This window comes from Penicillium griseofulvum (assembly GCF_001561935.1).
Source record: "Penicillium griseofulvum strain PG3 chromosome Unknown contig_10, whole genome shotgun sequence".
Lineage (NCBI taxonomy): Eukaryota > Fungi > Ascomycota > Eurotiomycetes > Eurotiales > Aspergillaceae > Penicillium > Penicillium griseofulvum.
The window spans coordinates 498388-523583 of record NW_024467433.1 but is presented as its reverse complement, the minus strand read 5'-3'; the positions used below and the strand labels follow the sequence as shown (position 1 = coordinate 523583).

General features: G+C 46.6%; 6 protein-coding genes across 6 annotated transcripts; 3 read left to right on the top strand and 3 right to left on the bottom strand.

The window, feature by feature from the left end:
• Positions 1–893: 893 nt before the first annotated feature.
• PGRI_083790 (uncharacterized protein) lies at positions 894–4346 on the bottom strand (the record flags this gene model as incomplete). Its single annotated transcript, XM_040796093.1, has 4 exons — positions 894–903; positions 957–3648; positions 3793–3838; positions 3909–4346. The coding sequence occupies 4 exons, from the start codon at positions 4344–4346 to the stop codon at positions 894–896; spliced, it is 3186 nt and encodes a 1061-aa protein (XP_040650631.1).
• Positions 4347–6585: 2239 nt separating this feature from the next.
• On the bottom strand, positions 6586–7702 carry PGRI_083780 (uncharacterized protein; the record flags this gene model as incomplete). Its single annotated transcript, XM_040796092.1, has 2 exons — positions 6586–7449; positions 7511–7702. 2 exons carry the CDS (start codon positions 7700–7702, stop codon positions 6586–6588), a joined length of 1056 nt encoding a protein of 351 aa, XP_040650630.1.
• An 866-nt stretch (positions 7703–8568) lies between these two features.
• On the top strand, positions 8569–9407 carry PGRI_083770 (uncharacterized protein; the record flags this gene model as incomplete). Its single annotated transcript, XM_040796091.1, has 2 exons — positions 8569–8785; positions 8851–9407. 2 exons carry the CDS (start codon positions 8569–8571, stop codon positions 9405–9407), a joined length of 774 nt encoding a protein of 257 aa, XP_040650629.1.
• Positions 9408–11389: 1982 nt separating this feature from the next.
• Positions 11390–12546, bottom strand: PGRI_083760 (Folylpolyglutamate synthetase; the record flags this gene model as incomplete). The annotated part of the gene is made up of 3 exons (XM_040796090.1): positions 11390–11655; positions 11726–11886; positions 11945–12546. The coding sequence occupies 3 exons, from the start codon at positions 12544–12546 to the stop codon at positions 11390–11392; spliced, it is 1029 nt and encodes a 342-aa protein (XP_040650628.1).
• Positions 12547–14377: 1831 nt separating this feature from the next.
• On the top strand, positions 14378–15021 carry PGRI_083750 (uncharacterized protein; the record flags this gene model as incomplete). Its single annotated transcript, XM_040796089.1, has 2 exons — positions 14378–14415; positions 14466–15021. 2 exons carry the CDS (start codon positions 14378–14380, stop codon positions 15019–15021), a joined length of 594 nt encoding a protein of 197 aa, XP_040650627.1.
• Positions 15022–16354: 1333 nt separating this feature from the next.
• PGRI_083740 (putative sterol glucosyltransferase) lies at positions 16355–19203 on the top strand (the record flags this gene model as incomplete). Its single annotated transcript, XM_040796088.1, has 7 exons — positions 16355–16463; positions 16520–17204; positions 17257–17414; positions 17467–17830; positions 17895–18245; positions 18308–18963; positions 19016–19203. The coding sequence occupies 7 exons, from the start codon at positions 16355–16357 to the stop codon at positions 19201–19203; spliced, it is 2511 nt and encodes an 836-aa protein (XP_040650626.1).
• Positions 19204–25196: the final 5993 nt, after the last annotated feature.

Here is a 25196-nt window from a genome sequence, read left to right as displayed (position 1 = left end):
ATTACTCTTGATGGACATGACCCTTCTAACTTGATGAGCAAAATATCATACACTTCTATTTTCTGATCTCCCCACAATGTCCGGAATCCTCGCTCAATGGCAAGCCTCTCGTGCAGTTCTTGTGGTCCCAATGGGCGACATCCAGTTTCTTTCTTTCCAACAACTGGCGGCAATTGGTACCAGGGACCTTGGATCTTGCTCTGTCGTTCTCATAGCATCCGCACACGGTGCTATTCTTGCTCATATTCCTCCGCAACCTTTGCAACCATCACCTGATCTGTTTGTGGGTGATAACAAAGCCCATTATATGATGGGTCGAGTGGCTGCTCTTTACCAACAGAATAGAGAGTACTTTCCTTCAGCGGACACCGTTGTCGTTTGTGCTTGGTTCAACGGTGCTGTGGCTTTGCCCGATCAGTATATCGATTGGTATCTAGAGCCACTAAAGCAACGTCCCGATACTTTGGAGAGTTTGATGCTCCCACAACAGCGTTTAATGTGATTTTCTCGATCTTCGTACGGAGAATACCGAAACGGCTTCTCCTTGGGTCCACATTGTAGCACACTCGCGCAAACGACTCCGCTGCTTCCTTCTCTCGCTCAAATATAATCTCTGTCTGATTTTATATGGTATGGATTGAATATGCACCAAGTCAATAAGACTTGCCGGTTGATCTGTATGCTGTTTCAGTACTTTGACCCAGAACAGGGTATCCTGCTTGGAAAAGAAGCAAATTTCCTGATGCTGTAGGAACGATTCATGCTTTTCCTTTCTGCTGCGAGAAACGGCAGTCTCCAGTTGGCATATTTTAAGGCAGGGTTCTGGAGTCTTGCTGCATCTGAATTCAGCCGTCTCGAAACATTCCATTGTGATATACGCAAAAGTTGCACAATCATGAGAATCTGCCAGAAATCTGGCCCATGAGCTATCATGCTCAAGGGGAATTTTAACGCACTGAGTGATGTTACCCTCGAATGGCCAGGCAACACAAAAGTATGTCTCCGTGCTGTCTAGTCCGGTGTGTCGAAGAGTATTCAAAATATCACAGATGATATTTAGAAGTTCTGCGCGTATGTCTGGGCCCAGGCTGCTAAGCCAGATCTGAAGGTCCTTTGGTCGTAGCGTCTCGTCATTCATTTTGGCTTCGAGAGTATCAAAGTTGAATGCCGATCCGGCAGAGAAATGCTGTACCAAATCTGCCACCAACTTTCTTAAACGGACTCTCTTGGCTACTCCAGTGCAGTAGCTCACTTGGACTCCCCAATAGTAATCGAGGTATTGAATAAGCACTTCGGACGGATATGAGAGCGCTCTGTCTTTCACCGGGATGCCTGTTTGTTTATTCCAAGTTTCAGTGGCTTGGCAAACAACATACTGGCCCCCTTGGATGCCTAATTGTCGTTGCGACTTTTGCCAGAGAGAACGGCTTGTTCCGAGTTCTTCCAAAAGATTGGCTGATATAATGCGGGAATCAGCTTCGATAGGTTTACAGGCAGCATTTACTGCGACCAAAGAGCCAATCAAAAGTGACTGTTCCATCTCAATCGACCTCAAACCCTCGATACCAGGCATTTGCTGGCTCCAATGAAATTTTGCACCTTCATGAGCGAAAATAAAGCCATCTCCAATTTTTATGGCCACAGGAGCGCGACTTCCGTCTCCTCGAAGTATCAGGTTTCCGGGTCCCCATGTATCCAGTATATTTTCGGTATGGCCCAAGACGTCATGCTTTTGGATTACTTGTTGGCTTTGAGTCTCCAAGGATTGTTTCTGTAATGGATCTTTGCTGGCACGGAATAACAAGACTTTCCCACGGGTCATGTTACCTAAACAAGTGAGATTGACAAGTTCTGCTACCAAAAACGGATAGGTCGCGTCCCTGTGAAGGCCCATCAGTCTCACTTGCTGGGCGAAGAAATCTAAGAAAAAAGGTCGAAGGGGTTCGATATGCGCTTGACTGTATGATAGAAAGCCAAGGCAGAGAAATTGGACTGCTAGCGCACAGACATGAAGGGACCACTCCATGCTAGAGTCACCTGGAGCATCCGGTATTTCTTGCCAAATGAGTCCGAGGATTGCCGTGGATGCAGATAGAAGCTTTCTAGTGTCAGAGAGCTTAGAGGCTGGGTTTATGACGTTTTGCAGCTCCTCAATAAGGACCAAAACTGACTTGAAAGAAACAGAAATAATTTCTACCAGAGATGACGAAGACGGTTCGTGGCCTTGGAACCCTGATTTGAGAACTGTGAAGGAATTGCAGCAAAGATTGTTTGCCTGCATTAAAGCAACAGCGTGATAAAGTCCATCCAGAGCTCGAGAGATGCGAGACCATATTGTTCCAACATCGGGCGGGTTGCTTCCTTCCGTTGGCAGGGTATATGACACCGTAAGTACCTGATGAACCTTATTGAACTCAATGTATCCAACCCACTCGGTCACCCTTGGCGTGGTTGGCTTTATTCCAGCCAAACCACAGAACTCTTGGATCTGAAGGATTATTTCATGATGATCATTTGTTATATCGTTTTCAAATTTGGGATCGAAAATTTGCATTGGCCTTGCTTCGTATGGCGAAATCTGGTGACAACAACCCTGAACATGTCGACCAGGCTGAACTTTGACGTCGGGGGAGTAGGTTGACTCGAAAGAAAACCAAGGAGAATCATTCCTATCTTCTAGAAGAAGATCAATAATCTCCTGGTAGCTATAACCGACCTTCTCTAGATCCCGTACCCAGATGTATTCTTCCGAGATTTTGGCACTGCTCTCTAGCAAAAGGGCCATCAACTGAACTCCCCTCGGGTTTTGCGCGGCTGCCATCAGAACTTCCTCTGTGATAATGATTTTATCGGCTTGATACGCGAGAATCGAGGTCATCAGCTGGAGCGCATTTGAATTGTTCAAAATTGCCTTGAGATTTTCCTCGGTGATCGGGGTCGTGTACCCTTGTCTGCTCAAGATTACCTGCAAAATCTCTGTATGGCCCTGTGATGCAGCGGCCTGGAAAGCAGTTCCATTCTGGCCGCCTTGAGCGTTAGCGTCTGCACCCTGTTGGAGAAGCAGTAGTACAATCTCCGTGTGTCCTCCTAAAGCGGCGGCCTGGAGAGCAGTTCCATCCTCGCTACTTTGGGCGTTCACGTCCGCGCCTTGTAGGAGAAGCAGTAGTACAATCTCCGTGTGTCCTCCTAAGGCGGCGGCATGGAGAGCAGTTCTATCCTCGCCATTTCGAGCGTTGAAGTCCGCGCTTTGGTCGAGAAGGAGTCGCACAGTCTCTGTGTGTCCTCTCGATGCAGCGGCGTAGAGGGCCATTCCATCCTCTCCACCTTGGGCGTTGATGTCGGCACCTCGTTCAAGAAGGAGTTGAATAGTCTCCGTATGTCCTCTTAACGCGGCGGCGTAGAGGGCCGTTCCATCCTCTCCACCTTGGGCGTTGACGTCCGCACCTCGTTCAAGAAGGAGTCGAATAGTCTCCGTGTGACCTCCTAAGGCGGCGGCGTGGAGAGCAGTTCCATCTTTTTTTGGGAATGTCGATGACGTACCTTCTTCAAACTCCGGGGGTGAGGGAACATCATTATACAGAGCCTCATCTCGTCTTGATTCCTGTTCTGGTGACAGGGAGGACTTCTCCTTCTTTTTGTGTGGCCCGTCTTGTTTGCTGGGTAGATAACAGCATTCTCTGCCTTTCCTAATACACTAAAGTGAATGTTAGACCATGCAATGAACATTGATAAACTCAGATCCAAAATAAAATAAAAAACCCCCAAAGTACTCAAAATACAAAGAAAACATACACTCGCGCATGGCATCTGGCCGCCACATCGTGTTCTCGAAGCCCGACTAGAATAAGATTAGTCAAGTTCGTCTTTTTTTTCTTCAAAGGATTTGCTTACCAGGGCAGACAGGCTACCTTAATTGGCGGTCTAGCAAACTTCTTGCGGTGGAGGGCCGTTCCATCCTCTCCGCCTTGGGCGTTAACGTCCGCACCTCGTTTAAGGCGGAGTCGAATATTCTCTGGGTGCCCTCCTAAGGCAGCGCTATGAAGAGCAGTTCCATCCTCGCCACCTCGAGCGTTGATATCTGCGCCTTGGTCAAGAAGCATCTGCACAACCTCTCCGTGTCCTCTCAAAGAGGCGGCCTGGAGAGCAGTTCCATACCAGCCGCCTTGAGCGTTGACGTCCGCCCCTTGGTCGAGAAGCAGTCGCACTATATGTGCGTGCCCTTCCAATGCGGCGGCCTGGAGAGCAGTCCCATTCTTGCCGTCTTGGGCGTTGACATCCGCCCCTTGGTCAAGAAGGAGTTGCACGATATTTGCATGCCCCTCTGATGCGGCCTTGCAGATATCCATTGGTCACAGTCCAATTTACGGGAGTTACCAGGGCGAGTCTTTCTTCAGAATGATACAAATATGATATAGGCAGAGTGACCTTTTCTTGTCAAATGTTGAACCTCTCTGTATAGGGGAGCGCCTATATCATACTTAGTGAAGGGTTCGAATCTTACAGCTTGCAAAATAAAAGTCACCTTTTTGACCAAATGTTTTACAAATTAGTCCGATATCGCAATTATTGAAGGGAGGTTCTCGTGGCTAGTCCGGCTTAGATACTAGCAGGAGTGAAGAATGACTTCAGTTACCTTTAGGCTACGATAGCTAAGTTAGTTGGTGGCTGTGCGCATGCAAGAAACCCAGTCAGACGGACTAGGCAACCCAATAAACTGACACCTTGGTTCAGCTGAGAGGGTCCAAGCGTCGGTCACCCATTTCTCACCCGGGTGACCACCGAACTACAACATATTGACCGCACATAAGGGACTCGCCGGTGAGTTGGTAATGGAGAGGGTGACCACCAGCGAAGTTATATTCAATAAAAACTTTGATATTCCTAGGCGGTCCTTCTTCTTTTTCTTTCCTACTGTCATTGAATCCTAGCAGGACATGTGTCAACCGGTAAAAGCTAGTACCAGAGAGTTGTGATCAAAACAACACGCCTGAGAAAAAATCAGTGGAGGAGGGGGAGGACACGTCAGCGGTTCAGGGGCGTGCAGGATATTCAGGTGCAGAATAGTGGTGTTCAGGGCATTCAGGTGAGTAGCTGAATGGACTGAAGATTAGGGCGGCAAGAGGGGATTTCCGAATGAATCAAAGAAACAAAAAAAAAAAAACATACAACAGCATGTCTGAGGTGGTGGTCACCTAGCGCCCACGGTTCGGGCGTGGGCGGCTTGCTGCTCTATTCAGGGGACTCAGGGCAGATATTCACCCACCTAAATATTGCTCATCTAAATATTTAGCCCGTATAGCAAAAGGTACATTTACCATCATGACCAAATTCTAGCAGCTGAACATACGCGATCAAACCGCCTGCATGATCAAGGCGACTTTGCTTTCGCAAAGGTATACAGTGATAATCAAAGCCACCACTTATAGTCGCGAGTGCAGCATTAAATTCGTATATTGCACCTACTAGTCTCTAGCTGTGCTACTAGGAAACTGTATGCCTATCTGCCTGGGGCTGTTTAGCACGAACACAAACATCCAGTACCGGTATCATAGGGCTCGAATACGTCATATATTGGTGCTTAGCTAGGCAGGGATCCGACTTGATCATCCAACCATCGATAAAACGCGCGATTTCTTGGAGATGAATACAATCCAAAAGCTAAACATGCTTAGAGCCTATGGCGCTAGTCATCAGGACGGGGCCTGGCGCAACATTGCGTGGAATTGGGAAAAGAAAAACTTGTTCATCATTGACTTGGAGGATATCGGCTGGGTGTCGCCTTAGCCTCTGCCGCAAGACCAGTCTACCACGCTTCATTTGCCAAGGAAAGAAAGTCGCCGGCCCGACTTGCGATGTTTTGATCGTGTTTGAGAGAGTTGGTTGGGTGTGGAAAACATGCAAATGGGTCTATCTTCTATCCTATATTATAATTATTACATATCCCATTGCGTTACATTGTATTGTAGTAGTCTGAGATTAGCTTGAACCAATAAATTCTATTCCAACAATTCTCTACAACAGATTGTTAGCTGGGCGACTGGGCACGATTTACACATAGTAGTTATTTAAAGCAACTTGGAAAGACGTTAAGCGAGTTTCCTATCGACAGACTTCGTGGGCGGTTGAACTAGTATATTAAGTGAACCTATTCGATTACGGTAGGAGATAGACTGCGACATCCGCCCATGGACGGGCGGGTGGGCATTGCCCACGGGCCGTGGGCGTCATGGGCGCCCGTGGGCTTTTTTAGAAAGCAAAATTAGCGTAACACGTGATCTTATTGATAAATTTCGAAATATTTCAACTAAATTTGTATTTTTAACTTATTTGCAACCATAATTCCGGATTTCTAATAAGATATACATCTAAATTTTATATATATTTAAGATAAGTTTATATAACGGTGGGCATAGCGGGCATGCCCGCGATGAAAATGCCCGTGGGCGGTGGGTGTTATGGACGGGCACTCGAGTTTGACTAGATCTGAAGGATGATTAGCTGAGTTGTAGTGATGAAGTATTGTCACTCACCTGAGTTGTTCTATTTGAAGCCTAAGGACACATGGCATTTTAAGTACTCGGGAGGCTATCGCTTGAGACAGGTCTCGCCCCAGAGAGCCTGGCAACGTGCACTATATAGTATGTTCGCTGTAGTGCCCTTTATAGATTCGAAAACCGCATCTTCCGGCCCTGGTGCTTCTCCATTGCCGATATCCACCAAACTTTTTAACCTGTATTCCTCGGGCGGGAAATATTGGTGGATGACTTCTGGGGCGACAGAGATGCACCCAAGATTTCCAGCCTTACATTCACCCATCAATTTGACGTCGAATGCCTCCCCTTGACCAGCTCCAGTTAGCTCCAACACTTTTCTTGCACCGTCATGAGACAACGCATAAGCGAACGAACAGACTGGGTTGTTGGACCAATATACAGCTCGCTTTCCGTCAGGTAGGCGGGACAGGTATTCATGTGCCCAACCAGTGTAGTCTGCATGTGGGCACACTGCATCATTATCAAAGAAAACAGTGTCAAATCCTTCCTGCCAGTATTCTCCACAATGGCCAATCCAAAGCATATCCCAGCCGCGACCGTACGGCCACCCTTCGTCTTCGGAGGTCTTTGTCAGGGACCTCACTGCGGATGCAATATCTTTCATTTGTGTTCTGAGCAATACGTCCCAGTCAGCATCGTCCTCGATGATAAGGGTAGTTTGAAAGTTGGATTGGTAGGCAAATTTGATCAGATCAAGGTGCGCGAGCCAAGCCCGGCTGCCACCGGGGGTAGGGTGGTCTTTCTCTTGGTCATGGGGACCTAGAAGAGCAAATGCGTTGATGAGATCTGGGTGTGTTGGCGGCTGTGGGGGAATCGTGATTTGAAGCCCAGTCAATCTAGCTGCGGCGACAAGGCCCCGAGTGCGCCATGACGCACCGTGGGATAAAGCAAGTATCTGTTGGAACTTCGTTATGTCAACAAGAAAACCGGTCAATATAGTTAAGAGAGTGGCTTACTCCTAATGTCCCGTTGCCTGCGCCCTCTGCTGGATGCGAGAGAGTCTTTGGAAAGGCGGATGCCGAAGCAGATTCGCGCGTTGGGGACAAAGAGAGAGTGTGGAAAAAAACCCAACAAACAACGAGGAGCACGATGGAAAGTACGAAAGAGGTCTGACGGTATGAGAGCAACACGCGGACGCCAGACGGCATTGTCTCTATGTTATGTACCGGAGGAGCCGCATTAAAAGCGTTCGACTAGGCATGAAAGCGAGGATTAAATGAATACAGCTTCCAAGATAGCCTCTATGAAAGGGGGCGCAGCAAATAGCAGTATTAATCACACTGTAGTCAGTAATGCAACGCTAGTCAGATAGTGCCTTATATCCATGTCGAGTGGACCGCGCCGCCGTCCTAGCCACCTATCACACGTTCTGGTAACTCCCTCATCCTGGGCGTAAACTACGGGATCACCTCCAAAACCACGTATGGGTCAATTATTTTCCCTCTATAGCTAGAACGAGGGCACACTTGGGGTCTCAAATATCGCTAAATCAGTGGTATACATGCAACAAAGGGTAAATTTACATTCTGGATTGAGTTTTCCGTTCGCCCAATCAACGCTGGGTGGGGGTTTGTGCTAAGACCCCCCCCCCCCCCCCCTCCCCCACCCACATGGACTCTACCTCCAAAAAGCACTAGGCTTTAGCGTGTGATTGGGCCGGCTTGTGATACTATTCGGGCCCGTCCGTCTCGGCGGGAGACGGACCATAATGGGACCATATTTGGCGCATGCTTGAATCAAGTTGAATGCAAGTGAGGAGGTCTAACTACTTTCAGCTACGCTCAGGTCTATTGAATTCGAAGCAAGTCCTGTAGTCGCTCTCTTGCATGGGTGTTGAGGGACTTTGGAGGGACTAGCTAAGAATGGTCTAGCGAATCAGTTAGTGCTTTGTGACCAGAAAAACCCCCTTTCCCTAAGCCAACCCTAGGATTTGAGTCTCAGGCCTTGCGCAAACTCTGTCCCATGACTCTATAATACCTACTCACTCCCCGTCTTCATCTTCTGTTTTCCTCCCATGGAGCTATTTTTGATCATCCTGTTAATATGCGCCATTGTATTTGCGGAACCGGGGATTTTCTACAATCCACCGACGGGAGGTCCCATTCATGAGTACCGTAATAATCCGGTCTACATCCTGGGGGAGACAGTGCAACTGCGCTGGGATACTACGTTGGAAACCTTTTCAATCATGATATGGCAAAATGATAATTTAGACTATGAATGGGTGCAAAGTATGTCACCCATTTAGGCCTTGATCTCTTGCAAACAACTCCCTAACACAGTCAAACACTCTCAGCCAACCTTCACGACGTCACCTCTTATGACTGGATTGTGTCAACGAACAGAGACTTGAACAACGGAGAAGTATTTTTCTTCCAAGTCCGCAATGCTTCGGATATTAATGACCCGGATGGAATCTTTGCCAGTCATTACTTCAACATCACCGAAGACGACTCAGCAAGCTTTACCGCATCAAGCATTGCAATTTCAACTACGCAGGCCACGGCATCTACTCCAAGCTTGCGTCCCTCCTTAACTACAACTCAAGCGGTCGCTACAACCACCACTGCAGGTGATAACAGCCAGGGAAATAGCGGACTATCAGGTGGTACCAAAATTGGCGTGGGAGTGGGTGTCGGACTCGGGGGTGCTTTTGTCGCGGCTCTCGCGATATTTTTGTTCGTCCGACGGAGGTCGAAAAGTTCAACGCAGGTCAATGAGAGCATCCCTGTCACATCTCAAACTCAGCCCGTGATTTATTCAAAATCCTACAACGGTCAGGCTCACAATGAAGCGCCGAAGATCTTTGAAGCTCCAGCAAACGAAGCCAGACGGTTTATCGAACTACCGTGACGAGAATTTGTCTACGCTATTGTACAATAAGAGTTGATACATTATTCAGCTTGATTGAGTTATATAGAAAACTTGCATTGATTTTGGATAGACATCAGTCCCAAAAGCCCCCCAAGCTGATCACAAGCTGATCACAAGCTGGAACAGATTTTGTAGAGGACATCAACTGGAGGGCTTTTCATGTTTAAAAGATCTTGTAGATGAGTTGAAGGTAGGCAGAAGCCTAACTATGACCAGAGATTCTTCGGCGCCCGAGATTATCCTTGGCTCTTATGGATCGTGTTCATAATAGGCTTATGCGATATCTATTTTAAAAAGGACTAAGAGGGAATCAGGGTTGTGTCGTGCAGGGCATTTAGGTGAAGAATAGATGGTGTTCGGGGTGATCACCGTGAATGGACTAAAGACCGGAGCGGCTAGGAACTGAACACGAAGAATAAAAAAGACATAAACGAAAAGAAGCAAAAACATGCAACAGCAAGGATTCGCTGGTGGTCACCCACCCAACTACTAACCGGCGTGTGGCTTATGTGCGATCGATAGTCGGTAGGTGCCGCCCGAGTGAGAATAGGGTGAGCGCCGCTTTACGGTCGCGCGACCGGGGGTATCAAGGGCGAGTGCGCTATAGACAGGGTGCTTCGCGCGACTAACGCACTAATCCTCCCAGTTGAGCTACAGCACCATACGATCAGACGGACTTCTACCTCCTGAAACACTCATTCTCTTGGCATCTGCACACAGCCACCGAGAGAAAGCATCGAAATGTGAGCTGTTATCAGGGTTCAAAATGCCAGATTTCGAAGTTGAAAGTCTTCTTTGCTGACAAGTGCATGGAACGAATTAATGCTCACTTTACTGACAGGAGTCAGGTAATCCTATAGTTTATCTCTCTCAGCTCCATAGCAGATAGTTTTTCTCTTCCTCACGCGTCACATCTTTTTCATGAAGACATCTATTACTTCGTAGATCTCTTCTAGCATTTACAAATCTCGAAAAGAGTGCAGAATGATCCGGAGGTTACTGGAAGTAGAAAGCGTATGGAAGCAGTGATAATGAATCATGTCGGCCGTATATGGAATGTTTATACTTTGAATTTGCTGTGGATAATGGCAACAACATTATTCTCGGGGTATTCGTGATCCAGACAGAGCGGTGCAGTGATTCATATCGAGTGGACGATTTCGCCGGTTCCAAGCCCTTGCAACATGGCTGGTTGCTCTTCAAGACTCCTATATAGACATAGCAAAGCTCATACGGATGAAGGCAGTTGAACTGACTACAAAACAATTTCGCTAGAGAGATCGAGCGGCGGACACAGGCGGAAGAACAAGATCGGGTAGTTTACTTACTCCGAGAACTTCGCTCTCGCAATATCTTCCAACGTCCCAAAACTTGCCTTAAAGCCTTTCAAGGTTAGAACCCCATTCCGGACTGCATAATAAGATACAGCGGTGCCGCAGGGAAAATCTGTCCTGCGCGGCTTCTTGGATGAATTATGCCGCTGCACAACTGGAAGTTTACACGTCGGTTTGCGGATACCTCCATGCAACTAGCGAGACCCTACTAAAACAAATCTCTACAGTCGCGCAAATTAACACCCTCGCTGATGCAATGACCATAACTACGACCTTTAGTCCATGTCTCCAGACTTTATATAGACGGCAATATTAACAGCAAGTACTTCAAATGGTCCTCTCGGTTAGAGATGATAATAGAATAATGAACCAACGTAAGGTAAAAGAAAGGGCGAAGGAAGAAAGGCATACGAAGAAGAGGGTTCTTGGCAGATACCGAGTAGTATTTTGCGTGCAATGATCGTCACATACGCCTTGTACGAATTCCAACACGCGTTCTAACTGGAACATGGCTGAGAAACTATCACAAAAAGACAGATATGATCTCGAGATATGCTTCTGATAATGTGGTAGGTTTGTTTTGAAATTTCCCGAGTGTGACTGTGAGGACATCTACTTTTTACCACGCTACTGGGTCGTGGCTTTTTGGAGGGCGAAGCTCTCCCCTTCCAAGACGGAAAGTGCACCCCCAACCAGGTGAAAGCTTCCAGTAACGAGAATCATTGTCTTATCCACATCGCAGACAATCTCTTTTGCATATTCGATGGCTTCTTCGATCGATGCAAGTTCGGCTGTCTCTGTTTTGGGATCAAGCTGATGCCAAAGCTTAGCCAAGCGCCTTTGTAGGCTCAAATTTTCGAGTTTCTTTGGATCGATATTCCGGTTGACAAGGTCTGCATACAACATTCCACTTTAGTATTCTTTCCTCTTGAGAGCCGACCCAGTGCGTTGCGTAGATCTTACCAACTTTGTAGGCGTTGCCTTTGTAGGTAACATTCGTACAGAATAGCGCATACTGGAAACTCAAGTTGCAGTTATTGTATATCTCACTATGCACAGTTCGAAGAAGCGCCTCGGCATCTCTTGTAGACTGCTGGTTGAATATGAGCACCCTTGTTGTGTCCCTAGTCCGATGTGTTAGATGAACCTGTTAGGACGAGGAAGTGGTGGAAGAAGACATACCTTGACAGGATCGACTGTGATTTTGAAACGCGCCCAAACCATGAGGACGCTAATTTTAGGCTCTCTTCTGTATGTGCACCATCAAGATGCCAAATTTGCTTTTCGGTTGTAAGAGTCTCACATCTTCCTCTCCAAACTATGTTCTCGAGACCTTGGGTAAATTGTTTGGGAAGTGTTTCAAGGCCAAGGTCTACTTGAACTCCGAGTTTGTCTAACAAGGAAAGTGAGAGTCTGATAGCGAGAGAAGCGTTTATCCTTTGAAAATCTTCCACTGGTTTGAGACCAATATCGAAAAGAGCAGGGTAGGCTGCAATAGTAATAAGGTTGATACCTTTTTCTTTCGCTCTCTGATATAGGACCTCCATAGCGCTAGGCACTTGAGGAACGGTAAATGCAGGAGAGCCAGTCTTGAAAATTCCTGCTTTATGCCATGCTATCTTATCGATAGTATCGCCGAGTGTAGCCACATGGTCAATCCCAAGGGTAGTGATACCAGTCACCGATGGCTGTGGAATAACATTTGTTGAGTCTACCTCACCTCCTACTCCAACTTCAAAGATAGCTGCATCGACACCTTCTCTCATAAAGACATGAAATGCCATAAGTGTAAGGAATCGGAAGTAGGTAGGTTTATAAGTGGGATCGATACCTTCTCTAATAGCACTCAATTCGAGGGCATCCCAGACTTCAAAAAAGTACTTGGTAAATTGTTCCTCTGAAATCGGAAAGGAATTGATTCGAATTCTTTCTCTAACCATCACCAGATGAGGGGAGGTATAGAGTCCAATCTTACGGGGAACCCCAACCGATTGTTGGTAGTTCTGAAGGATGGAATTGACAAAGGCACACGTCGTGCCTTTTCCCTTCGTACCCGCAACATGAACGACATTTAGACGATTTAACTCGTTGATCTGCTCAGAAACAAAAATTAGCCAGGGCTAACAGACGGAAAAGGCTCTGGAATCCACTCAAATCGTATCCAATGCGGCATATCCATTGTCTCATCTGTTCCACGGCTCCGCTATCCAGCTTCTGACCAAGACGCCTTCGTTCCTCCAGCACCTTGAATCCCGATTGAGTGGAATTCAGTTTTTCCACTGCATTCTATTCGCTGTAAGTATGTCTTTCTATTTCGGTCTAAGCAGAAGCAAAAAATTCCTACTTGATAGGTCGGCCTTTCCAGTGTATCTGACATGCTTTGATAAGAGGGATAGTTTGGTAGTTGCGAAAGGCTTCTGAGAACAATTCGATCTGGAGCTTTTGGTGTCGGTATATGTGGTAATCAATATTTCGAGAAGTGGGACTGTCTATCCTTAATAAGATTCCTGTCACTACGGAGGTCCATGCCCAAAGTTTTGGAGGAGAAATTTATTTGCTTTTTTGAATAAGATCGAGTACCACTTGTGACCGAACTGTGCGAAGTTCGTCAGCTGATCGCCACGTCACCCAACTTGATGATTTTGCCTATAGCCTAGGACCCCCCTATGTTGTACGGAGTACTGAAATTTGTTTAATTCAGTAGCCGCCGTCCCGCCCTGTTTATTTCATGATTGGGTATTTTTCTTGCTTCATGAAACAACATGACTTGCGCTACAGATCCAGCTAGGCCACCTGAACAGGGTTCGCGCGGGGTGGGTACCCCTGTCTTCCAATGCATGCATTGTGACCAGGGAACGTGCTCTATTGACGCATTCATGCTTTTGAGGGCCAGTCTGTTGTCGTGTTCAAGGTGAACTGTAGCCACTGGTGTCAAGCTGAGCCTCCAAGGCAATATTCTTCGCCCAGAGTGCGGAGAAGACACCAGTGACCATAGTTGGGAGTTACATGTGGCCATATCCCCAAATAGACTGTAACAACCTCGGCTCTGTATCTCCAGTATCTCTGCACTCTTTTGACTCCACCAGGCTTAATTGGCTATACTGGGTAGGGTCTGAAACATGGAGAATTACCATGGATATGGAGTCACAATCCTCCACGAGCCACCCCACTCGCTCGAAATCCTCTATGAGTATGCTTTCACTTCTCCTTGACAACTAACGGTTCCACTTCGTACTTACATCAAGATATTACAAAGAAGCTTGCATCATTCATCGGCAGCTCCAGCGATAAAACGTGTATGTCAAATATATTCCATATATCTACCAATCCATCACAAAACTAATAGTGATCACAGCACCCAAGATCGATTGTGCTCCCATCTTTGATATTCCAGTTCGCAATGTTTCGTTCAAAGGAATAGAAGAGCTTCTTGGGACCATGAAGCATTATTTCGAGCAAGCTACCACCGGAAGGCAATTGATATATGTCTTAACAGGACTAGGCAACTCTTCAACTTTTCCTATTCCGAGATCTTAGTAGGGATTGCAACCAATCACTGATCGCTCTTCTTTCAATGCATAGGAGGTTGCGGGAAGACACATAGCGCTGTGCAATATGCTCTTCGAAATCGATTCAAGTATCGACATGGTGTGGTGCATTTCAACGCGAGCTCCAATCCAACCTTGATTGCCGACTTTCATAGGGTCTACGATCTTCTGAATCTTGGGAGTGCCTCTAACAAGATAAACTTTCTGCGGCAGTGGTTTTCAAAAACGGAAAATCGAAACTGGCTGATGATATTTGATGGCGCGGATGACTTGGAATCTGTTCAACTGACGAGATACTTTCACAGTTGCTCTTGGGGACATATCATCGTTACCAGTCGACACAGAGCTGCTTTCGGGCTTGTAGCACCCGATGGCCAAGCACTAGAGGCCCTTGAAGAAGATGCGGCTATCGATTTGCTTCTTGAGAAGGCGGTGATCAACAATCCGACCGCAGAACAGTTGAAAGAGGCAAGTGCCATAGTCTCTAGTATGGGATACCTTCCGTTGGCGGTTGATCAAGCAGGAGCTTTCATTTGGCGGCGCGAGAAGTCCCTAGAGGACTATAATCGACTGTTCAAAGAGAAACAGTGCGAAGTTCTCAGCATCACTCCGTCTATTGGTGGATACGAGAAGACAGTGGCAACAGTATGGGAACTGAACTTCCGACAGCTCGAGAAGGAGGCCCCAAAGGCGTCTTGGGCGGTTCGATGAGGCCTTGCCGTTCTTTGAGAAACATTTTTTCCACGCTCTCGAACGAAGATTACCAAGTCAGCTCGGGGTGGCAAATGGTTCTCTTCTCCAATTTAGCAGATTTATGCTGCGTGGTCGGAGATCCAAACTCAGCAGAAGTGGTGCTGGAAAAGGAACTACGGATTGTCTACAAAAGAGGTTGGGAAAATATCGCGAGTGGTAGACGGTTGCAACTCGCCCTAATTAAATGCTTCATTCGCCGTGAATCCTTCGCAAAGGCCGAGGAGTATTTGAATCAACTGATTCCCATATTTGAATCAATTACTGAGCCTGATATGATTCAGATCACTGGATATTTCCGTATCTGGGCGGGACTGGCCAGGATCTCTCATCTCCAGCGCCATTGGGATGACGATAAGTACGGCTGAGTGGACGGAAAGCCCTGTTTTCCACACCCTATGGTCCTATGTGCCTGATATTACACTTGGAAGAATGATAACAATGATAAATTGGCTTGATCATAGTCTCAATTGCTAGAGCAATCGCGCCTTGGCATCTGGCTTGGCTGCATAAGGAAAGGTTCCGGGTCTGATTGGCCAAATTCTCATGTGGGGCGCTCCTTCCCCTGTTGGACTTGTTCATTGGACGTTTCGACATTTCTGCGATTGCTTTGGTCATACTACATAGACCCTTCACTTCGGCTAGGATTGCCGCCACGAGTGAGTCAAGTATAGCGAAGAGTGCGAGATAGCCGAAAAGGCTGTACGGGTATGACCTCTAGACTGCTATTACCCCGGGTTGGGCTACACCGGCGAGATCATTATCAATAGTAGCATTTTCGTTAGATATTTCCTTTTCCTTCTCGGTTTCGTAGATACGGGAAAATGCGGGGGAGAGCATGAACTGTGCAGACAACTATTCTATTCATAACCAAGATACCATAATGAATTAGACGTTGCATATAGTAAATAAAGACGATATAGGACGTCCAGACGATGTTCTTGAACCAAATAGGCAACGGGTAGGCTAAAGGTAGATAGAGCATCTGAGCAAAATTGAAGCAAAGACTGACGGCTCATGTTAAGAAAGTGAGAGTGAGATTATCATTTGATTCGAATTCTAAGATGGCAAAAAGAGATAGAGATTGCAGATTTGAATCTTGAATGTCCAAAAGGGGACTAGTGGCGATGCATAGACCCAATAATTGAACGTTAATTTGGATCCACTAGTCCCAATTTGGAAATAGATACGAGTACGGAACTGTGTACCAAGATAGCTCAGGAACTATTTATTTGCTATTAATTCAACGTTCCCAGATTCTTGACAGAAATTTTTCATCACCTTGACATTCAATATGGGAGTCTCCACTATGTCTGGGAGGAGAGAGCAAGAAGACTCAGTCCCTCCACCGTATTCGCTGGTTGCCGACAGTGGACTTGTGGTAGAATCAGCGAATGTGCAAGGTATGTCGAGTTTGTCACAATCAAGGTTTGTTAACCTAGTCTAATACTGGGTGTAGCGGATGGCCGGATTGACGTAAACCTCGAGTCCAAGATTGCGAGAACGCTTGCCAAGATCATCGACTTGCAGCAAGAAGACATCCACAATCCACCTCCCGAGTATATCGACCTTACCCAAGCGGCCTCATGTGAACTTAACCTCAATATCGTCATTCAAATTGTGGGAAGTCGTGGGGATGTGCAACCTTTCATCGCTCTCGGGAATGCATTACGAAAGCACGGCCATCGTGTCCGAATTGCAACACACGGTGTCTTTGCAGACTTCGTACACGAGTCAGGATTAGAGTTCTACCCCATTGGTGGAGATCCTTCAGAATTGATGGCATTTATGGTCAAGAATCCCGGGTTGATTCCACAAATGAAGACACTCCGCGACGGCGAGGTTCAAAGAAAACAAGATATGGTAGCGACAATGCTCGATGGGTGCTGGAGATCTTGCATTGAAGATGATCCAATTACCAAAGAGCCTTTTGTTGCAGATGCTATAATTGCTAATCCTCCTAGCTTTGCGCACGTTCATTGTGCACAAGCGTTGGGCATCCCTGTTCACCTGATGTTTACGATGCCGTGGAGCAGTACCAAGGCGTTTCCACATCCTCTTGCCAATCTAAACTCCTCTTCTATGGATCCTCGGACTGCAAATTGGGTCTCTTATGGAGTTGTTGAGTGGCTCACATGGCAAGGGTAAGGTCACTCATGGAGTATCAGGTGCTAGGCGACTGACATTATCACTCAGGTTAGGAGATGTGATCAATCGATGGCGGATCTCAATAGATCTGGAGCCTATCCCCGCAACGGAGGGGCCCCGCCTTGCCGAAACTTTGAAAATACCGTACACATATTGTTGGTCTCCTGCCCTTGTGCCAAAACCACGCGATTGGCCAGCTCACATTGGTATGTCATCACTTTGGTTGCCTGTTGCAAGAACGAAAGCTAAATGGCCTAGATGTCTGTGGATTTTTCTTTAGAGATCCCCCGTCATATTGCCCACCCTCGGAGCTGAGAGAGTTTCTACAAAATGGCCCATCTCCTGTCTATATTGGCTTCGGTAGTATCGTGGTTGACGACCCTCAAAAGCTAATTGACACCATTGTCCTCGCAGTAGTAAATACAGGTGTACGTGCAATTATTTCAAAGGGTTGGAGTGGGCTAGTCGGAAGTCCAAACCCTAATATCTACTATATTGACGACTGTCCACATGAGTGGCTCTTTCAACATGTCAGTGCAGTAGTTCACCACGGAGGTGCTGGAACGACTGCATGTGGTCTCAAGAACGGTCGACCAACTGCTATCGTCCCTTTCTTTGGCGAGTAAGTTACCATTCTTCTAACTCATCTTTTACCTGGGGAAATTTATCAGTGCTGACTTTCCTAGCCAACCTTTCTGGGGCCACATGATTGCTAGAGCCGGTGCTGGACCTAATCCTATTCCATTTGCATCTCTCAACTTTGAGAGATTGACCGCTGCTATCCAATTTTGCCTCACCCCGAATGCAAGAGAAGCCGCACGCAAGGTAGCATTCAAAATGAAGACTGAATCAGGTGTAACCGCAGCTGTGGAATCATTCCATCGAAATCTTCCCGTGGATAAAATGAGGTGCAATTTCATTCCCCATCAAGTTGCAGCCTGGAGATACAAAAAGGGAAAAGCCAATGTGAACCTGTCAAGTGCAGCTGTTCAAATCCTGATTGAACATCAAAAGATAAACGAAAAACATCTTCAATTGTACGTACCAGGACTCAACTAGTACATTAATCTGCTAACCAATGATTCTCATTCTCGATCAGTCACCTCGTCAATCCAATCATCATCGAACATCGTCGCTGGGATCCCATAACTGCAACGTTGGCTGCAGCTACTACAACCGGGTCCACTATGCTGCTCTCGACCGCTGAGATGATTTACAACCCATACAAAGAATACAAACGCGGTCGTTCTCCAACCCCATCGGCTGGAGACTCACAAGCCATGGCCCTGCCTAGTCGGTCATCTTCGCGAGAACCATCATCCACAAGAATATCCGCCGCCGACACAAATTTACATAATTGTCAGTTATCATCCGTTGAGCCTATGGGCGAAACTGGTGATAAAAGAAGAAACGGACTATATGTCGCAGGTAGCATGGCAGGCGCGACGATGAAAGGATTTGGTAAATTCACCGGATCATACTTCAAAGGTGTGGTAGTCGACATTCCACACGCCGCCGCAGAAGGATTCCGACAGGTCCCCCGTCTGTATGGGGAAACGCCTAAGGATTACGGCGTGGTTCAGGATTGGAAGTCTGGGGCTATTGTTGGTGGTAGGAATTTTGTGGACGGCATGACCGATGGATTCAGCGGTCTCTACACACAACCTGTCAACGGGGCAAAAGAGGAAGGCGCCCTCGGTGCTGTGAAGGGCTTTGCCAAGGGTACTATTGGCCTTGCGGCTAAAGTCCCATCTGGTAAGAAGTTCTGTCAATGCAAGTGAATAGAGCTGACTTTATCTACATTTAGCGGCGATTGGATTGGTAGGTTATCCTTTCCAGGGAATCGCTAAAAGTATCGAGGCGGCTTTTCGGTCGCAAAGTCGTAAGGCTGTGGTGAACGCACGGCTGAGGAGTGGGTATTATGCTATCAGCATGATGCAAATGACTGATGAAGAGCTAAGTGAGATTCTGCGGTCATTTGATAGACTTACGTAGTCGGGTATACCGGATAATACATACTCTATATCTACTATTACGGCTAGACAGCGATCGTGTGAAGTTATCATTGGTGATATTTACTCTAGTTTCAAATTATCAGGTTGGAATCACGGCAGATTTCATTATTTGAGGAGACTAGATCACCGGAGGCTTAATTTTTTAGGGAGGAACGCAATGAAGGCTCGATCGCTACTCCATGCTATACTTAGATCAGTCTGTCCGAGTTCGTGTAGACCCTTGATATATACACACCACCGTGCCTCATATCCGACCAAGATAACAATATCTTTTGGCTCAAAGAGACTAGCACGAACAAGCTTGCTAGTCAGGTTACCATGTTACGATTTCCTGCATTTGCGAACTATGTAGCAATGAAACCTTCGAGTTTCCATGGAACATTAAGTAGGAGAGCATTGGAATTGACCTTCTGTTGATCTATATTCGTATAATGAATGGAAGAAGGCAAATTGCTGACATTCCAACTTTGAAGAACCAGGGCTTTTATCCTGCCAAAGAACTAGCAAACAAGCTCAGTCTTCAAATAATGTGCACGTGGGATCGGAACATGTTCCATAATGCGGAGCGCTGAGCCTTGTCCTCTGAATCGGAAAACGCCTCTATCATTGCTTTATGGGGATTGTCACGTAAGTTGATATGTCAGGTGGGCTTGGAGCTGATCCTACTTTGCATTGAGGAATAATTGTTGGCATTAGTGATGGTCAGTAACTACTAGAGATTACTACTTACCTTCTGGATAGAGCAGACTTTCTTCATTTCGCTCTGTGGACATTGTTCTCCGCATTTAGCAAAATGTTATGTTTTGAGGTTCTCAAAGCGTCTCCAGTTGTCGTTCAGATTTACGACTCTCATCAAGAAGCCAACCGATCTCACCCTTTAGATGGTGAAATGCAGTGTCAAGCTCCATCTCATGCGTGAGATTGGCACATTCAAGGGGATTCTTCATCCCTTTGCCATAACCAGACCGCTGGCCGTAAATAAACACTGGGCGTTTCATCAAGATCGTCAGCTACGGGGTCTGGTTTATGATGGTGGGCGTCGGGCGTCTATAGATAGAGATCCATATTAGCTGGCAAAGGCCTCACGGAAATGGGTGTCGAAATGAAAAGACTTACTATGTTTTCTCCCACCCAATCATCTGGAATTTCAACGAGTGCCAAATCCAAATTTGGGGATGGTTTTCTAGTCATTCTCAATATCCAGAACCAGCAGAAACATGTCCGCAAGACCCACTATTTCCTCGGATATTGGGTATATCGGGAATAAGATAAGGACATGAAGGTGGTCGTGCTTGATGACCTAGATCCGTGAAAGGGTATAGTCGTTAGGAAGGGTAGTGAGGTCGTCCTTGATCGACCCGATGGGAACTGAAGCCGAATGATCACCTGCAGCCGGTGTTTGCGAAGCGAATGCCTCTAAATGGTGATGTCCGTATCGCCTTCATTATCCTCCGAATCCTAGCGTCGCTTACGCGAACTTGCCAGTGGGAACGCCTCCGCCAATTTGCGGACTTGGTAGCGGAAGATGGTGGAAGAACCTAACCATAGGAGCGATTTAGGTCTGAAGAAAAGTACTGAGTCAGTTCATAAACGGACAATCTGGGAAAGGGAAAATTGTCATATACCTAGCTAGGTATGATATTGTTTTTTGATTGTCGAAGTTGCGGGTTTCTTTGAAAGATTGAGGCTTTATGATTCATATAGATAAAACGCATCATTTTTTGGGACCTGAAACCCCTTAGACCTAAGGAGATATTATAACAAGTGTTGAGCATGTAGTGAACGAGAGATAATGAAGAAAGATAGATATGTGAAGAAAATATGAAGAGACATGGGTACATACATATATTTATACCCCTGTAAAACAGCAAGTAAGCAAACGAAGGGCTTGGCCGTGTAATGCATAGATGCCTTTTGGGGAGTCTTTTTAGTGGTCTTTTTAGTAGCCTTTCCAGATATCATTCCGTTTAGATACTTTAATTCTTCTGCAGTATTCATTCTAGCCCAAGACTATATATAGATATTCAGGCTTTTTTGCCACCCCGGACGAGGTGGGTAGTCTGCGTGTCGGGTATATTCTAGCATCACTCTACTCTGGTCGAGCCGTTAGCAACATATATGTATACCCTTTTCTTCAGGCTACCGGTGTGCAAATTCTGCGAAAAGAAAGAATAACACCACCAGACCGGCACTATTACGGTCACTTACGACCGACACCACTGATGCACACGCCACTGCCTTTATCCTTATGGGTTTCAGCACGGTTTGTGCTTGGTCGCCGAATCTAACCTCCCAAAACTAACGAAATTTTCCCACGACCATAGTGTTATAGAACGGAGTCCATATAAAGAGTCGCTTTAAAGCCGACCGGTCTTCATGCACTCCACCATGTTAGTACGGGAAGCTGATGGAGATACCAAGTCCACGGTGTAACAAGGCAAGCCCAGCAGTCTATCATCGATGGGACCCCACTGCTTCTGGGAGGAGGGAACATGGGAATATGGTATAGCGTTTTTGTGGGGGACAATTCGAGACACTGATAGTGTTCAGTGCGGGTTCTTCTTGCCGCAAGAGATCAGAAACTCAGATCATTACGGCAGAATGTATATACATCCTCAAGACTTCCGCACGCCGACGAGAAACTGCAACTCAAGGAACACTGAGTGGCAACATGGTCTGCCTATGTAAGAGTGTTTGGGAGGAGACTTGTTTACTCATCATCGCAGTTCTCCTTGCTATCACTTCACTCCCTTCTCACTTCCTCTTCATTATCACACAACCCAGAAATAACCTACCAATTACACTGGGGGAATTATACCTTACAAGTTTACTTCACGCACTGCGCCTGCCGTACTCTCCCCTGAAAGGATTTACTCGAGAAGGAAGTCATGATAGTGGGTTAAAGCAACAGATTTTCAACACTACTCAACTCAACTTCAAACATTATCCCGGCCCGCTCATAATCGCCTGGCCGATAACACTTCCTATAGGCGAGTTACTACAATTCCATTTCAAGACTTGTCCCAAATCACTCCCGCCTGAGGATCGCGAATGTGATGACGACCTAATTTGTGATTCTAATGAGTTTGAACTATCCAGCAAAACCGTATCACTTGACAGTCCCGTCGCGTCACGAGAAGGGCCGCCTATAAGTCTCTGCATTTAGTGCCACGGGGCAGGCACTTCCCGCCCAAATGTTGCAGAAAAATGAGTCGTAGATGGGGCGACCAAAATACAGGGGTGCAAGGGAGCACACGCTACCACCTTCATCATCGGTCCACAGCAAGTGGAGTCTCCCGATATGATCAAAACAATCAGTGACAATATCCTACTTCGCACTCGCGCAACCGAGCGGCTACTCTTTGACGGTTACATGATATGAGAGCCTACATATGCGCAGACCACCTCATCTAACACTACACATGACTCGGTGACTCTGACCTAGGCACCTGGTCTTAATCTAGCTATATATCATTTTCAACCCCTTCATATGTTCAGCATTGAGCGATCACACCTCAAACTTAGCAATCGTGGAAGTTGGACATTCAAAATCTCTTTCAGAGCTCTGAGCTAAAGCCCAACGACAGAGGGATTACTATACACGAGCTAAACTCATCCTCCTATTTGAGTTCCGAAGTTTTCCAGGCTACTCATATGGGAAGAAATCCTTCAACCTGCTCGCCCAGTCACTAGCTCTCTCTTTTCCATCCAAGAGCAGCTCGGTGGTTTGCTTCTACTCTACCTACATTCAGAATGTCCTCATTTATCACTTTCGCAGTTCTCACTGTTCTATGTATTTGCACCGTTCTTACGGCCACGCAATTCTTCAATGCCTAACCTCTCAGCCCGAAAGGCCCCCATCCTACCACTCCCTTCTCTCATGTTCGCTTGGAAGATTACTTTTGGCAGAATATTGCCCATCGGCCTCTGCTGGTATGTCATATATACCAAACCTGGAAAACGCCATATATTAACAATGAATCTTTAGGATTAAACAAACGTGGGGAAACCAGTTCAGGGCTATCCCCACACTAGACCACGTACCTGTTTGAATCGTACCTCGATCCGCAAGAGCCGCCAGGTGGTTAGTACGATCACGAAGGTGAATGAACTTTCGTTCATTGATGGTCCACTTCACAGGGGGTTAAAGAATGCCGAAGAAGATACAATCCGCGTTCAAACTGTCGCTCAAACCAGCAGTGCTAGTTCTTCAGTGTTGGCGACAAGGTTTGGGGCACTGTTGACCCAAAAAAGGAGCGTTTTGGACTGGCGTCCTACGCGTCCCCAGAAGATCACCAGCGCCTTGCAGGCTTGCGCTTCGTTGTGACAGCTCATAGGTTATGAGGTCCCTGCTGCGGATATCTGCGTGCAGTGTCCAAAGGGCAACGGTCCTTTCCTGTCGTGCCATGTTGTTTTCCTGCTGGGCTCGGGCTTTCAGTGGGGCTTGTCATGTGCGTGCTGCCAATTTCGCGGTAGTGGCGCGAAGTATTCTTTCCATGAGTGCCTTCGCGTAGTAGCAATTGTATATTCTGGTTGACTGACTGTCTGTGTAGGTCCTGGTGGAGAGGAGGCTAGCACTCCTAAATGGCTGTACGATCTTGTCATCCGGTTTCAACCCAGCTGGTGCTCTATAATTCACATCACGCCAAAAGGGAATTCTATGGAGTTCCATCAGAGGTACCTGGAATTTGCACAGTCAGTTGATCCTCTGGTTATACTCAATTGCTTCTGAGTAGGGGGTTCACTAGGTCACTGTCACGATCTAAGAGTATTGCAGGCAGGACTCTGCTGTTGGATCCCGACTTCGGTTGGGATTCCGGATTCGGATGGAAGGAGTTAGATGTTTGCATGGTTTATTGATTATTGTTTGCTTAAGCCCCACGAAGGCTTCGCGGACTCGATTCTTTCTTTCTTTCTTTCTTCCTTTCCCTGTACTTAGTATTCTCGTTGAAATGCACTCTTTGTTTTGAAGAACTAGCTGGTAACAGTCACTAGGAAATGGTAATTACTAGTGAGCGTTTACCAGTAATAACTAGTAGGTTATAGGTTATACCGGATTATTGTATTATTCTTGCCTATGTTTATTACCTGTCAGAGCTAGCGAGTTCTACCACGGTGCCCCCATTCCCAAATCTTACGGCTAATCATCACATCCAGCAGTACAACGAACCATGGCTCCTAACCTAGTAAATTATACTATATATATTTATATATATCTAATTATAAATCTGGAATTATGATTATAAATATGTAAAAATATAAATTTAGTTGAAATATTTCGAAATCTATTAATAAAAATCACCTGTTACACTAATTTTACTAAAAAGGCCTACGGGCGCCTATAAAGCCCACGGCCCGTAGGCCCTAAGGGTAGGGCCCATTTCCCGATTACATAAGGCCCGTGGGCAATGCCCACCCGTCCATGGGCGATATCACAGTCTGGTAACCTCCTACTTGATATCGGTTATAGAATTCGTGGAATCTGTTCAGAGTGAAGATCAAGGTAGACACTGAGCAGCCTACTGTCGGCTATTGACTTATTGTAGCTGGTAGTGGTATACTCCTTTGGCATCTCCAATTGGTACACGAGACAGGTGTAATTTTTGGTGTGAAGGTAAAAAGTACTGTTTATGTCAGCCACGCCCGGGGCCCCGGGGACCGTACCCGGGCGCTAATCCTGCGCATCGGTCACGAACTAATGCAGCAGAAAATGCAGTACGGAGTAGTAGGAGGCTAGATTGATTCGTGCTCGTTGTGTTTCAGAGGAAGATGGGGTTGATTTTGTTTTGGAGAGAATGCATCACGCTCTGGATATACTGAGGAAGCACTTATTGTTAGAAATCTGCTTGGCTCTTCCTATGCGAAGAATTATGAGGGACGTTGGTGATAAGAGAGGTGAAACGGCTCTCAGGGCCGTAATTTCCAATTATGAGGAGGGATAAGGGCCCCGGCGGGTAATTTGTACTAGCCCCA